The 17040-nt window shown below is 38.1% G+C and overlaps 1 protein-coding gene across 1 annotated transcript; it reads left to right on the plus strand.

Moving 5' to 3' along the window:
- The first annotated feature begins 2462 nt into the window (after positions 1-2462).
- On the plus strand, positions 2463-16394 carry cmpk (cytidylate kinase). Its single transcript, XM_048539675.2, has 6 exons — positions 2463-2749; positions 7514-7660; positions 8987-9139; positions 11335-11411; positions 11563-11659; positions 11926-16394. Exons 1-6 carry the CDS (start codon positions 2630-2632, stop codon positions 11965-11967), a joined length of 636 nt encoding a protein of 211 aa, XP_048395632.1. The 5' UTR covers positions 2463-2629; the 3' UTR covers positions 11968-16394.
- The last annotated feature ends 646 nt before the right edge of the window (positions 16395-17040 follow it).

Consider the following 17040-nt stretch of genomic DNA (forward strand, 5'->3'; position numbering starts at 1 on the left):
TTTCATTTATGAACCTAGACAATTGCTATTTCTTTAAGTGGATTATTTATTTTCATTCAATAAACTTTGTACAATTAAGTCATCACACATCAGCAGTTTTAAGGTTATGTATTGATTATTGGTCTTTCATGGGCTCCATCATAAGTGAAGGATCAGTGTAGGTGAAAATCCTCTGTAAATTCCACCACTTGTGACCTATAAAGCTCTGAGTACTTGAGAGCTGGCAAGAGATATTTAGGGTTTGGTAAAAGCCCAAAACGCAACAGTAATCATTTACCTTTTAATTCAAAGCCTTTCCCCTGTTGAACTGAGGGGAAAAATACCTGCAAAAAAATTCAGCCTCTTAGTCCAGGGCTCCTCTTAACAAGTAGTATACACTTCTCAGAATAATGCTTGTTACTTGATAAATATACCTCTGAGTACTCGTTTAAGTTCAGTTTACTAACTGCAAACATGATAATGACTTGAAATTTTAGATAATATTGTCCCGTGGGTGGTTGGGAACTCTGTATGCCATACTTCTGCTGGTGGACTGTGACTCTGAGAGATTTAGCCTTTTGCTGGATGATTTTTATTTAAGAATATTCAAAATGTAATTTTTAAGAGCTGAGGACATTTAGAAACTTCAGGAAAAATGCAAAAACTGATGGAAAGAGGAAGAGTTTTAGTCATTCTGTTGCAAAGAACATTCCCATTGTAATAAAGCAACGGCTAGAATGAATACAGTGCCGGATATATTTATAGAATAATTTGCTGTCAGACAAATGTATTTTTTTATTCTTGTACACTTGGTAAGACCTCAGTGCAGCACTGTGTCAGCTTTCAGCCCTCTCACATTCTGGGTGATATTGACACTTTTTGAAAGGATACAGTTGAGAGTCACAAAATCAGTTCTTAGTTTACAGCATCTTTGTTGGCAAGATATATTCAAAGAGCTGGTCATTAATCAGGAAATAATTTGATCAAAGTTTATAAGATGGCGAAGGAAGTAGATTAGTGAACAGTTCATTCCAGCTAAATAGGTGAGAGTGAATTAGAAGTCACAATCGTGAGGGTAAGAATAGTTTAGATTCTGACAAGACCACTTTACTCCAATTTTCATTATTGCCTTGGTCTAATATGAAGAAAATGGGCTAAATTCCAAGGTGATGTGAGAGTGACTGCCATTAATGTCAAGGTGGCATTTGTCCTAGTGTGGCATAAGGAGCCTGACTAAAATTTAAGTCAGTGGGTATCACAGGAAATCCCTTCACTGGTTGCAGTCATGTGTAGCCGGAAGTGAGGTGATTGTGACTATTGACAGCCACAATCAACTCTGTCCTTTGTCATTGCTGTAGAGGTTTTCAGGGTAGTTACAAGTCTTAACCATTTTTAAAAGTTGTATCAATGACTTTCCACTTATTGTAAAGTCAGATATAGAGATTTTCACTCAATATTGCTTGTACTTAGTTCCGTTCACAACTGCTGTGTAATAAGGCCTGGAAGCATTTAAGTTTTGGTCCAGTTAAATGGCAGGAAGTATTTGTGCCAAGTAAGTGCCAGACGAACACCATCTGCAATGACTGAATATCAACAAAGTTGAAAATCTATGCTATTAGCAATGCTGAATCCTGTACTGAAAGTCACTGTTGACCAGAAACTAACCTGGACCAGTCACACAAACTGATTTCAAGGCCAGGTCAGATGTTAGGTATTCCAAAGGGAACTATGTGCCTTCCAACTCCTCCATGTCTTTCCATCATTTGTAAGGCTTACCTCAGGAGTATTGCCGATGTTCCCTAGTAACACGGATGCGTGCAGCTCCAAAAAGTAGCTTGGCACCATTCATGACCAAACAGCCCACTTGATTAGTATCCCATCCACCATGATAAATATTCACACGCTCCAGCACTTGAATATTAGTCCACATTGTGGATATTATCTACCAGTTTTTGTTTCTTATGGAATAGTAGACCCGTGGAGCCGTCTGCTGCGTACTGATTCTCTGTTTCTTCAAGTCAGATCTGTGTCTGACTGGGTCTCTGAGAGAATGAGAATATACTGTGTAACACTAATCAGGGTCAGAGCGGTCTCTTGGACTATTTCTGTCTAACTGATGTTTTTTGCATTGGCCTTGGAGTTTTAGTTTTTTGTTTCTCCCTTGCAGAGAGGCAGCTTTCGCCCGGTTTTGGACTGTTTTAACGAACATGATGTGCAGTTGTGTGTGAATCGACCTTGATCTGTTGATATAATGTAATACACAGCGAAAATATCCCCAAATTCCAGTCCAATTCTTGTAGAACAACGAAATTATTATTTAAAATCTTTCCAATACTAGTAATAGATATATTTTCGAAATTGCATCGATTTCGTGATAATCACAATGTTTGTAGTTTTAAACGACATCATTGGTTGCTAATTTCAGGAGTTTCTTAATTACAACCTTCCTTTGCCTGAATTGAACAAAGCTTTATTGCTTGCGTGGAGCTCGTTCCCGGAAGTAGTCATTCCGTCGGGTGATTTGAGTCAAGGCGGCTGTGTATCGACTGCAGAGGAAGAAGACGGTAGCCGACTGATTATATATGACTCTTTTCTTTAAGTCTACCTTCGCTTTTTCGGCGGGAGAAGTGAGGAAGAGCCGGGCTGGTGCATGGTTATTTCTTGTTGGGGAGCGTTGATTCGGAATTTGCTGATGATGAAGCCCAAAGTGGTTTTTGTCCTCGGTGGGCCAGGAGCCGGGAAAGGGACCCAGTGCGTCAAAATCGTCAAGGTGGGTGGAAAATATCATGTAGCCAAATGGTGGTGGGAGAGCAGCCCTGGGCCAAAGCAATCCATGTCCTGGAGCCATTCACTCAGGAGGAAGGTGGAGCTGGCTATTCACTTTGAAACCTTTTAGATCTCAAGTGGGGAGTGGGATGATTTGATTGTCACATTCAATGCGAAACCTGTGAGTACATTTTTAATCTAAGTGTAACGGTAAGGCCTTGAGCAGCTCGATATTTTGTCCAGCAAAGTGAACGAAGCCGGAAGCAAATGGAATGGGCTGGATATTGATTTTAAAAGCAAGTTGTAAAAGTAATTAATGTTTATATAAAGCTGATCCGTCATAATTTGGAATAAATCCTTACTCGAGTTCAGGCAGAATTGATGTTGAGACAGTTAACGTCAGACTTTTGTCTGAACTAGAAATGGAGATGTAGAGATTTTAAATTTATTACAGGAGCAAGAGTTGGAGAGAAAACATGGAAGCACCGTAATTGAATGTAAGGCAGGAGTGATTTAAATGGCAGAAGGGAAGAGAGTGGGAGAGTGGTGATAGACTAAGTAACAAATGAGATAATAGGAACTGCAGATGCTGGAGAATCCGAGATAACATGGTGTGGAGCTGGATGAATACAGCAGACCAAGCAGCATCTTAGGAGCAGGAAAGCTGATGTTTCGGGCCTAGGCCCTTTTCTGATGAAGGGTCTAGGCCTGAAACATCAGCTTGCCTGCTCCTAAGATGCAGCTTAGCCTGCTGTGTTCATCCAGCTCCACACCTTCTTATTTCTAGGTAATAAATGAGTGGAGGAGGTATAAATTGTATTGGACTCGTTACTGTCTCCTACTGTCGCAAAAAACGGGGATAGGGAATAGGGGAAATTAGCAAGCAGGGGTTATGACTTGAAATTGTTGAATGTGAGAAACCACCAACCCCCCCCCCCCCCCCCCCCCAGAAAAAAAACTTGTTTGACAATTTGGCAATATTTTCAGGGCACAGAATTTTTAAAAACAAACCACATGCTTTTAATTCTGTGAACACTTATTATGGAATGTACAGATGCATTGAATAATTTTGCTGTGTCTGAGTTTCTTTGCAATTCTAATTTTTGTATTCTCCAAGGAAGATGTATGTGCTTGCATTTTTATATTGAGCCCATAGGGAGAAACTTGGGTAGGACTGCAGATTTTAAGGGAATTTACCTGTGAGATTTTGACAGTTGTTGGTTTGGTTATTAAGTGTTTTCATATGGTTAACTTCCAAAACTACATGTGCATTTTGCAAAATATTTTAGTTTTTTTTTGCATTTTTCTATCTCCATGTACATAGACTTTTTTAAAATTTGAAAATGAATAATTGGTTTCTAAATTGTCTTATCAAACTGGCCAGTATCTGGCTCCAAATGTATTTTAAAAATCCTCACTAAATGTTGATGAAGTCTGAAGGAAATGTCTTTGGTTCCCATAACAGGCTTTATTCCCAAGTCACTGACTCCACCCCTAACGTTAGTGATGGGTAAATTGTAGAAGGGGATTTTGAGGGACAGGGTTTACACGTATTTGGAAAGGTAAGGACTGATTAGGGATAGTCAGCTTGGCTTTGTGTCAGTGGAAATTGCGTCTCACTAACTTGATTGAGTTTTTTTGAGGAAGTGACAAAGAAGATTGAAGGCAGAGCAGTAGATGTCTGTGTGGACTTCATCAAGGTGCTCAACAAGATTCCACATGATAGACTGGTTAACAAGGTTAGATCATGTGGAATGCAGAGAGCGCTAACCATTCAGATACAAAACTGCCTTGAAGGTAAGAGACAGACACTGGTGGTGAAGGATTGTTTTTCAGACTGGAGGTTTGTGACCAGCGGTGTGCTATCAGGATTGGTGCTGAGACCACAGCTTTGAGTAATATATGTAAGTTATTTGGATGTCAAAGTAGGAGAAATGGTTGGTAAATTTACAGCTGGCACCAAAATTGGTGGTGCAGTGACTGTGAAGTAAGTTTTCTCAGAGCACAGTGCGACCTTGATCAGATCAGCTGATGGGCCAAGAAGTGGCAGGTGGAGTTTAATTTAGATAAATGTGAGGTGTTGCATTTTGGTAAGGCAAATCACAGCATGATTTATACGAACAATGGTACAGTCCTGGGGAGTGTCACCAAACAATGAGACCTTGGGATGCAGGTTCATAGTTCCTTGAAGGTGGAGTCACAGGTAATCAGTTAGTGAAAAAGGCATTTTGGTACATTTTCCTTTATTGCTCAGTGCATTGAGTATATCAGTTGGGATGTCGTGTTCTAGCTGTACAAGACATTGTTGGGGCCACTTTTGGAATACTGTATGCAATTCTGGTCTCCCTGCTTATAGGAAATATGTTGTTAAGTTTAAGAGGCTGCAGAAAAGATTTACAGGGATTTGAGGGTTTGAGCTACAGAAAGAGACTGAATAAGCTGGGACTTTTTTGCCTGGAGCATTGGAAGCTGATGGGTGACCTTTACAGAGGTTTATAAAATCATCAGGGATATGGATGGCCTGAATAGCCAAAGTCTCTTTCCTGCGGTAGGGAAGCCTAAAACTAGAGGGCATAGGCTTAAGGGGAAAGATACAAAATTGATCTATGGGACAACTTTTTTTTTGGAAAAAAAAAGTGGCGTGTGTACAGAATGAGCTGTCAGAGGATGTGGTGGAGGCTGATGCAATCACAACATTTAAAAAGGCATCTGATGGGTACATGCAGAGGAAAAGTTGAGGGATATGGGCCAAATGCGGACAAATGGGGTGAGATTAATTTAGGATATCTGGTTGGCATGGACAGTTAGACAGAAGGGTCTGTTTCCATGTTGTACAACTCTGAATCTTTCTTGTAACTCTGTAATTGAACCAATTTGTTTGCAAACTTGGTGTCACATTCAATATGAGATGAATCTCTGGTTGCATCTATGCCATCATTGAGACTCCCTGTTTCTACCTCTCAATCATCGCCTTTATCTCTGTCTCAGCTCATCTATTCCTGGAAACCTCAGCTATGCCTTTGTTACTTCTAGAGTTGACAGCTCCAGTACATTCCTGACTGGCATCCTTTAGTCAACACTTTCTAAACTTAAGGCCATCCAAAACACTGGTGCCTGTGTTCTTCTTTATCGCTGATCTAAGTTGGTTCCCAGTTAAGTAACACATTGCTTTTAAAAGCAATTTTTATTTATTTTCAAAATCCTTAATGACCTTATTTCTTTAATCTTCTCCAGCCATTCAGCCCACAAAAATAATTGATGATTCTGGTCTCTTCAGCAATAATGATTTTAAGTTGCGTCCTTAAATCTCTTGACCTCTTTACTTCTTCATGTGACTTTTCTAAAATCCACCTTTCACCCAAGCTTTGCATCATATTCCCTAATATTATCATATGTGGCTTGGTGTAAAATTTTATTTTTTACTCCCACAAATGAGAGGTTTTATGTCATATTGCTATTTGTTCAAATTGTCAGTGGAAAGTGGTCATCAAGCAGTTGGCTTATGAAAACTTTGCTAGCTCACTATTGCCCTTTATGAAAGGAGCTTTGCCATTTTTAACTTGTGTGGCCTACATGTGACTCAATTTCCAAACAGTTGTGGTTGACATGACTGCCTTCTGAACAAGCCACTCTATTGTAACTAATTCAGGCATCAAAGGATGGGTAATAAATAATGGACTTGCCAGGGATACCCACATTCATTATTAATTGTGATGGGTTAATTCAGGTTTCTAATTGAACACACAGGGTATAGCGAGGGAAGGGTAAACTCTAGACAATATGAATTAGTCAATATCCTACTTATCTTTAGATTGTTCAAGCACCAAACAATGTCTTAAGTAAAGCTTACACATGTTTTTGAGACAATCTAGTCAGCTTTCAGTTATGCAAAAAAAAACTACTTTTATGTAAGCGAATAACCTGTCTGAAATCACATTGAAACAGGAAGTCTATGCCATTGGCAATGTCATTGTGCAACTGTAACTCTATTCATTCTACTTGGGGACTGTTTTTATTGCCTACTTTGCCTATGAGCACTTTATTCCCCCCTCTGCTCACTGTCCCACTCTGCTTTCTAATTGTTGTTCTCACCTAACAGTGACATCAGACCTGCAACTGGATTGATAGCAATTGTGTTCCCTCAGTTGCTTAAAAATGATGCTTATAAAGTTTATGATTTGCCAAAATTGCATGAATTAATATTAAATTTGATATCTCTTTAGTATGGATCTAAAACACAAATTTAATTTGCTGTATGTTGAGTTGGAATATCAAATGTGACAGGGGAAAATTGAATGAAAGTACAAAAATAAGGACATATCCCATTTTAAAAGTTATGCTTGAATGTTGAAGTTGAATTATTTCCTCCTCTGACATCTTTCTTCACTTCAGGCCTTTTATATTTAGCCTGAACTCCCCAGGTATAACGCCTTAGGAGATTGACCAATATAAAATTGGGAATTCTGGCCATTTAATAGCATATGATTTTTGTTATATTTGACTAGCGTGACTTCCAAGAAACATGTTCAAATAGCATTTTATCATGAGTGCAATATAAAAATATTTTGCCAAAACTGAATGAGATCTGTGGCTTTGGTTAAATTTTATGCCAGGCAGATGTTTTAAAACATCTGTCTCAGTGAACTCTTCAAGTTGTTTTGCACGACTTTCAGTTTTTTGTGATATTGAATGTCACCTGAATTTTCTGTACCTTATTTCAATATATATTAAAATCTTGTAACCATTAAATATTTTTCATATTGTCCAGAAATATGGATATACTCACTTGTCTGCTGGTGATCTACTTCGTGCTGAAAGAAGCAAAGCAGCTACTCAGTATGGAGAACTAATTGACAGTTACATTAAAGAAGGAAGAATTGTCCCAGTGGAAATAACTATCAATCTTATAAAGAAGGTAGGGCAAACTTTTTACAGTTTAAAACCAGAAATACTTGAAAGCAGTAGAATTTATGGACAGGTACATTTATTGTTCTCTACTGAATCTGTGAAACACATTTCAGGATTCGTGACAGAATTTGGAGCTGCCCTAGTCTAGCACTGACATCGCAGGCACTGTAAATTTGTAAGTGTGTCAATTCTGTCAGTTGTGACGTCAGCAAGCACAGCTTCTTTTTGCAAAGGCTCCTACCCAGATCTTTATCACCTGTAATAATAATTTTAAAATAAGATTGAAATGAAAGTCTATGGCAAACTTGAAATATTGACAAATCAATCTTGTTAACCTACTAAGTACTTATACTGCATCCTATTTGAAAAGTTAACAATGTACATTGTTCTGGAAGAAGATCTTTGTTATTAAAATCACTCATGAAATAGTAGTGAAGTTGCTATAAAAAGTATACAACAGTCTTACTTATTTGGCCAGGACTTAATCTTCCTTGTTTAGCCACTTTCATGAGTGATTTTAATAACAAGATCATCTTTCAGAACAATATATATTGTTAACTTTTCAAATAGGATGCAGTATAAGTACTTGGTAGGTTAACAAGATTGATTCGTCAATATTTCAAGTTTTCCATAGACTGCTGTTGATAGAGGGAACGTTTTTGTGTACATATTGATTACAACAGCTGCTGTCAGAGGAAGAACAAGTTTTACAACAGCTAAATTGTTTCACTTTTTTAGTATTCCTAAAATGGAGGTCAGTTTGCTGGATGGTTGGTTTGCAATGCAGTGATGCCACTAATCAATTCCTGCACCATATGAGGTTACCACAAAGGACCTCCCTTCTCAAACTCTTCCCCCTTCGTACAATATCTAATTTACTTAGAGCCATTCTCTTCCCAGGAGAGATGTTTTTAATGATCGGTAACTTGAATAATTACTATACAAAATGCACAATGGGCTTTAAGATGTAATTTTTAAATACAAACTTATTATTTCAGCTGATACCTTGACTGTGCTGTGTAGGATCAGTACTAAACTAATAGTTTTCTTCCACAACATGATATTGCTTATGACTCATCAAACTAAAGTATGCATGATTGCAGAATTCAGCCTTCAGGAATGTTTAAGTTAAATATAAAAAGCCTCACTCCCTTGTTTAATCAGTGGTAATTAACCAGTTATCCCATATGCTTAAATGAACTTTGTTCCATGCTGATAGAATATTTCGAAGCTCTGGCCAATTGATTTGATCGTGTTGAACATATATTTTTTAAAATGTTTACTGGAAATTAATTTGACAATGTTTGTGTTACGTTTCTGATGCATTTTGCAGGCAATGGATGAGACAATGGCTCAAGATGCAACTAAGAATAAATTTCTTATTGATGGATTTCCAAGAAATACAGACAACCTCGATGGCTGGAACAAACAAATGGATAACAATGCTGATGTGAAATTTGTCCTCTTCTTTGACTGTAGCAATGAGGTAACTTGAATGAACAGTTCTCCGAATGAAGACAGATACCATGAGAGGAACTGGTATAATCAGTGCATGTCTTCTAAATCTGTTGCTAAAATAGGCAGAGGAATGTCACAAAAATAAATTTAGTGTATCGTGTTGCCAGTAGAATTTTCCTGTGCTAATCATCTGAAATACATTGCTATCAGCAAAATGCAGCCCAATGAAGTAATAGTGCTCGGCGCTATTCTTGAGAAAAGCTGCCTGCAAAACTTTGTGATTTCTAGATGGGTTCTCCTTTTCTAACTCACTTGATGCAGCAAAGGCTGTGGGCCTGGATAACATTAGTTATAATAGTGAAGATTTGCACTCTGGAACTTTGCCAAAACTTTAACTACACATTTCTGTTACATGTGGGGGTGGGAGCTTCCACCCAATGATCGGGAATATTACCTATATCTCTCATGTCTGAAGTAAACAGGACAAATCCTATCTAACCAGTTGCTCTGGTATCAGTCTGCCCTTAGTCTTAAGTAAAAGAGGTGTTGGCATTAGAGCTGATAAGTGACATTTGCTCACCAATAATCCAATCACTGATGTTCAGTTTAAGGTCTGCCAGGATTATTCAGCTTTGGATCTCATTCCAGCATATGACTTGCCTTGATTAAAGACAGCATTTGATCGTGTGGCGTTGGGAAGTGTTGGTAAACTTGAAGTGAATGGCAACCATGGAGTGGGGGGAACAGTCTCTTTATTTGTTTTGATGCCATCATCTCAGCTTTAGGACACTGTTCCATGGTAGTGTTCAAGGCCCAACCGTTCTTGTGTTCATCTCCAATAATGTTTCCTCCATCAAGATGTCAGATATGAGGTTTCCCTCTGGTGATTGAGCTGTACTATGCGTGAGTCCTCAGATACTGAAACAGTCCATGCCTGCTTTAAACAAGGCCTGAATAACATTCATGCTTGGGTGAGATTTGACAAGTAACATTTCTGTGACAGAAGTGCCAAGCAATGAAAATCTTCAAGTGAGAACGAACAATCTTTCTTGATGCTTACTGGAATTACCATTGTGAATTCTCCACAATCAACATCTTGGAGTTACTATTCACTAGAAACAAAACTGGACCAGTCGTATACAATGAGAATGGCTCAGTCTGGGGATCCTATGGCAAACAACTTGCCTCCTTACTGCCCACACCCTGTACAGTGTCCACAAGGCAGGAATCAGTAGTAGGAAAGAATATTCTCCACTTCCTTAGATAAAAGCAGTTCCAACAATATCCAAAAAGCTTGACACTGTTCAAGCCAAACTAACCTGCTTAATTGACACCCTATTTACCACATTAAACGTTTGCTCACTCTATCACCAATGCACTTTGGCTGTACGGTGTACTTTGAACAAATGGACTGCAACAATCTAAGTGTCTTTAGCTGTATATTCTATATCTGCAGACCCGTGCATTTAGGGGGAAAAATGTGGGCAACAGGTGAATAGGAACACCTGCATTTGCAAGTCCCCCCCCTCATAGTCACATTGTTTTAACTTGAACTATATTGTTGTTCCTTCATTGTTGTCTGGATCAAAATCCTGGAGTTCCCGAACAACAATGTTAGCATACCAAAACCACGCAAACTGCATGTTTCAAGATGGCTGTTTCCACCATCTTTGGGTAATTAATGCGGCTTTGCCAGCAATGCTCATACTTCATGAATTTTTTAAAAAATGAATCTGGTGCCAGGGGGATCTTCGGGAGTCCAAATGCATCAATGGTATTGATCAGGGTAAACAACAAGTTCTTTCAAAGACAACAAAATGGAAGTGAACATTCCAAATTCCCTCATTTTTAATTTAAAATTATACTATGAAATAAATTATTGACATAAACTATTATCATAATATAATCTTAAATCAAATGAGGTAATTTACTTTAAGAAAAAGTTAAATGATCCTATTTAAATAGCAATCTGTTTACCTCCCGAGAGACAGTGTTCAAATCCAGATCACATTGTTCTGTTTTATTGGCATTGTTTCTTACTGCAGCCACCGTCTTCTGCACTTGCATTAACCACCTTGCCATCTTTCACTCATTAGAATGACAAGATTTGAAAGCCTGGACATCTTGTCTGATTTTTCTCTTTTTTTTCACTTTTTTAATCATTTAAAATTGAGCCTTAATAGAAACTAAACTTAATTTCTTACATTCTTCTTGTTTCCAAAGGTCTGTATAGAGCGTTGCCTTGAAAGAGGAAAAGACAGTGGAAGAACAGATGACAATGTCCAAAGTTTGCAAAAAAGGTAGAAATGCAACTTTCTTTCATAGAATCGTAGCAACTCGGCACAAATGGAGGTCACTCAGTGCTCTGTACAAATGACCAATTTTATCCTGTTGATAAAGAGTTGTCTTTTCTGCTTTTGATATATTTATTTTTATTGGACCTCATTTCAGAATTCAGACATACACGCAGTCTACTAAACCCATTATAGAACTATATGAGAAAGAGGGCAAAGTAAGAAGAGTTGATGGTGCCAAAAGTGTTGATGAGGTACGTGATGTGTAAAGCGTTTAGTTAACTTCTCTAGTCTCCCTATTTTCTCCTTGTTATCTCCTTGTTATAGAGCAAGAATTTGCAATTATTTTCGGGAAGTGTTTGTTGTTCTTTGGGCTGATAAATTTCTTCTTTCTGTTTTTGCATTGAAAGACCTGTGATCTAATATTATAGCACCATGGATTTATATGCATTTAATGGCCAATATTTGAAAATGTTTGGTGTTAACTTAGAATTTATTTTGCTTGGTGTTTTTTTTCCAGGTTTTTGTTGAAGTCCAGAAAATCTTTGATTCCGAAAATTGAATTTAGCTGTTCTCCTGAAGTTTTAAAAATCAGATGCTTCAAATACTTATGCTGGAAGAAGCAGTTATCTTCTACCTGTCCTGTTTATTTTACAAGATATTATTTTCATCAGAAATCCTTGAGTGGATACATATCTTTCCATTGGTATATTGTTTGCTATTACTTTTCTATGAAAGCATTCTTTGCCAAGCAAGAAAATATTGCTTTTTCCCAAAAATATCTGCTTCCAAATACCTTTTGTAACTAGAAATCCTCTCTTGGTCATGTATAGATTCAAAGTTCTCGTGTATAACATGTATTTGTCTTAAGGGTGTATTCAGACTCTTGCCCCTCATTATGACTTGTATTGTTGCGTACCAAATGATCATATTTAAAGCAGTTCATGCATAAATGGTCATTATTTATTAATCTAAATGCATATGATGCTGATTTTGATTTTTAGATGCCCAACATATTCCACATTTTTTAATTTTGATTGCAAAAGTCATAGTGCTTGAAGGAAAATGAAAACTAAAGGTCTGCATTTATGTAAGTTGTTAATGGACATGAAATAATTTCTGCATAGTGGAAAAACATAATTTTGGAAAAGTAGCCTGTGAACACATGTTTGTCCTTGGATTTATCTATTTATGTACTTTTTTAAGGAATTAAATTGATCTTGGTCGCATAATGTTTAAATGTGTCAAAATCCAAAAATACATTAACGGCGCTGAGGTATTGTCGTCTTCACATGGACGGTCATAGTTGAGGAAAGAAACTTAACTTCACCTTTTTCAAGGGCATTTAGGGTTGGACACTGTCACTGGAAAGACCAACATTTACCCACATCCTGGGAACAGATTTTACAGAACTTCATTGTATGCATGTTTTTTCCTGTAGAATAAATATGTTTAAGTGAAAATGGTTGAATCCAGAATAGGTGACCAGAGAAACAGTGCAGAAGAATTTTACACTGCTGGATAATATGCAAGCCTGACGTAACAATTTCTTTGCCACTCACTAGCCAGTGCTCAAATGCACCAGTTAGATGCATGAAAGGAAGAGTACGATCATTCAGCCATGTCACTTTGCACTATATTTATGTTGCAATATTTATGAACAAGAGGACATATAGAGAATATTTTCTTAAATTTCTGTCCCACAGTCAGGTACTGTGCCCGTGAAAGGAATAAATTGTGAATGCTGGAAATCCAGAGACGGTCAGTTAGCATCTATAAAGAGAAAAGGCTAAAACTTTTATTGTCTGCTGTTTTTCAGAACATCAAAAGATCTACACATGCAATATTAACCTGTTCTTGGCCTTTACAGATACTGATTGGCATGCTTTGTACTTCAAGTGTGTTTATTTGATTTTATTCCTGTGTTTGGAAGTATCATGTTTAATTGTTTACTATGATTATAGTTCTAATCCTTCCATTCTAAACTGACTGGATGGTAATTCTGAGCACTGAATTTTGAGAAATTTTGAGTCTGTAATTTTAAAGGCTAGACTGTACCAGAGTATCTCACTTAATTAACTCGATTACGAGAGCTTCTGGTTTGTTGTTTGTTTCTCATCTACTGATTTTCTTAATTTTTAAAAACAAGTCATACCTAGTAGATGCTGCTTGGCCTGCTGTGTTCATCCAGCCTCACATTTTATTATCTTGGAATCTCCAGCATCTGCAGTTCCCATTATCTCTCATACCTAGTATGCTTGTAATTAATAGACAAGTGGCTCAAACATGATAAGTAGATTATCTTCACTAATGAGCAACATTGCCACATTAAAAATGTGGTTCAGTAGCATGCAGGAAACATATCTTAAAGTGTCAGTCCTTGGGAGAGACTCATAATTTATATTTTACGCATTTGCTGAATAGTGTTCGTAAGATTCAGTCTGACCTTTGCTATTCTAAGTAATTAGTCTACCTTGAAATGGGGTCCATTTGCTCATGTAATAACTTTAAAATAAAAGAAATAAAGAAATTGGCGACTTGTTCAAGTGTTTTAAACTTTGCAGAAAAGTAATTCTCAAGTGTGTTAGCTTTTTGTGTCTGAATCCAGAATATTGTTTGTTTGGATTTTACTAAAGTGTGTGTGTGTGTGTGTGTTATATATTCGTAAATGTTGCTACAGGAGCAACACATCCAGTAATTTTCAGTGAGTAACTCACTTTTCAGACTCCCTAAAGCCTGTTCATCAGGATGAATACATTCCACTGTCTTGGTTGATTGCAGTTCCAATAACACGGAGCAAACCTAACAGTATTCAGGGCAAAGCAGCCTGCTTGATTGGCCCCAAATCCACACCATAAAAATTCATTCCTTTCAATAACCAATTGATAATGGCAACATTGTACACAATCTGTGATGCAACAACTCAGCAAGCCTCCTTTGACAGCACCTTCCAAACCTGTGACCCTGAGGTAACAAGGTGTGGAGCTGGATAAACACGGCAGGCCAAGCAACATTTCACGAGCAGGAAAGCTGATGTTTCAAAGGGTCTAGGCCCGAAACGTCAGCTTTCCTGCACCTAAGATGCTACTTGGCCTGTTGTGTTCATCCAGCTCCACACCTTGTTATCTCGGATTCCGTAGCATCTGCAGTTCCTATTAAACCTGTGACTCCTACCACTTAGAAACACAAGTGATGTAGATTCACCATGGGAATACCATGCCTTCAAATTTCCCTGCAATTTACGCACCATCCTGACTTAGCGAAGCAATGGCAATTATAGTTCTGTCACTTGGTAAAAATCCCTAACAGCTGTAGCTCAAGGGTATGACTCACCGTAACATGTTCCAGGAAAATTAAGGCAGGGCAATAATGCTGACCTAATCTGTAATGTCTACATCCTCCGAATAAAAATACCTCCAGTTCATTATGCTGACATTAATTAATTTTGTTGCCTGTTGTCTGTCATCTGACGATACTAGAGTGTAGTGCCTTTTAACATTTAGTCAAAATGGCCTTGGGTTTTCAATATTTATTTACTATGCACGTAGGCATTGTGGTCTGTTTTTCATCACTCGTATGATTGAGACATTAGAGATTGCAATGAGTGTCATTGTTGGCTGATAGTTTTCCTGTTCCGGGACAAGCATTGACGTGTTTTTATGTTTCAGATGTACAAACTAGTGACTTAGGTTATGTTTGCTTAATATATGAAACTGACTTAAATTAGCATTTGTGCAATTAGAACTTTTGGAAATTGCTGTTAACTTAAGCAACTTAGCCATTTTTGAATGAAAGGTTTGAACTATGAAATAACCAAATTGGATGTGCCAGCTATTGACTGGCTGATTGCTATTTGATACATGTCCTGTACTGCAGTCTCATTCAGTAGTCATATTCCTTTTGATGCATCTGTTGTAATATGAGGTGATTCTCTTTAATCTATCCTTAATCTGCTATACTTTGAAGGTTTTCTTAAAATAAATGTACCTGTTTTGTTTCAAAAAATGTCTTCCCATTGCAACCCCTCTTTTTCCCTTCTGTTGTCTATTACTTGCCTGTGAATAAATAATCTGCTACTGCTATGTATAAATTGCAAATTTCTATTTACATAGCAATTGTTAATTGCAATGCACTGGAGCATAGACTTTTGTCGGTAGTCTCATTTTTGGCACAATTCCTGAATTTAGAAAGCACCAATTTCCTCATCAACCCCCCCCCCCCCCATTTTTTTTTTGACTATGTTTAAATTAAATTGAATCCATGATGTTCATCCTGGACTACTGATGGTACAAGGTATCCATTAGGAAATCATTGTCTTGAGTTAAAATTTTTATGCCTCAAGAATGCTGTAAGGACTGTAAACGTTTCCTTCTATTTTCATTTTGTACTGGAAACAATACCTTAACTTGGCGACTGTGTATGTATGCTTGAAATCACGTCTTTAAAAGAGGAGTCAATTCATGTGTCCTTGTTGGTTATAAAAATGTAATGTTCAATAAATCTGTTTGCTGCTCCCTTGCAAGAATGTACATTATATTACGATAGTTCATAGCTGCAGGAATCTCATTTTTGATCATGGTTTTCTCATTGTGAAAGGTAATGTCTTCTAATTTGTTTGTTGAACATACTCGTGATTTACAGTAATAGTTAACTATTTGACAGCTAATATAGAATTGTAGGTGAAGATGGGCAACAGCTGGCTGAACTGCAAAAGACTTGGGTAAACTGAAACGCCCAAGTTACCAAGTTACAACCCTTGGTTTTTAGATTTGAATAGATTTATGGATTTACAATAAAGCCGGCATTTTACTGTGATTAGCATTCATACTTCTGTTACAGCTATTTTAGGATAGTGGAAGATGTAGAAATTCAAAGGAGGAGTGGTGTGGAGATTAATATTTTGTGAGATGATGACATTTTGAAGAAGCCACTGTGCTTCATGTGCCAAAGTAATGTAATCTATATTTTTCTTGCCGATAAATGAGTTTTGTGGGTCAAAATTAGATTTGGTACAATGTGTTATGTAATGTATAATTTACAAAATACAACAGTTTCTTTAGTAGATAATAAAATGTGAGGCTGGATGAACACAGCAGGCCAAGCAGCATCTCAGGAGCACAAAAGCTGACGTTTCGGGCCTAGACCCTTCATCAGAGAGGGGGATGGGGGGAGGGAACTGGAATAAATAGGGAGAGAGGGGGAGGCGGACCGAAGATGGAGAGCAAAGAAGATAGGTGGAGAGGGTGTAGGTGGGGAGGTAGGGAGGGGATAGGTCAGTCCAGGGAAGACGGACAGGTCAAGGAGGTGGGATGAGGTTAGTAGGTAGCTGGGGGTGCGGCTGGGGGTGGGAGGAAGGGATGGGTGAGAGGAAGAACCGGTTAGGGAGGCAGAGACAGGTTGGACTGGTTTTGGGATGCAGTGGGTGGGGGGGAAGAGCTGGGCTGGTTGTGTGGTGCAGTGGGGGGAGGGGATGAACTGGGCTGGTTTAGGGATGCAGTGGGGGAAGGGGAGATTTTGAAACTGGTGAAGTCCACATTGATACCATATGGCTGCAGGGTTCCCAGGCGGAATATGAGTTGCTGTTCCTGCAACCTTCGGGTGGCATCATTGTGGCAGTGCAGGAGGCCCATGATGG

The sequence above is a fragment of the Stegostoma tigrinum genome, chromosome 8, assembly GCF_030684315.1.
Source record: "Stegostoma tigrinum isolate sSteTig4 chromosome 8, sSteTig4.hap1, whole genome shotgun sequence".
Classification (NCBI taxonomy): domain Eukaryota; kingdom Metazoa; phylum Chordata; class Chondrichthyes; order Orectolobiformes; family Stegostomatidae; genus Stegostoma; species Stegostoma tigrinum.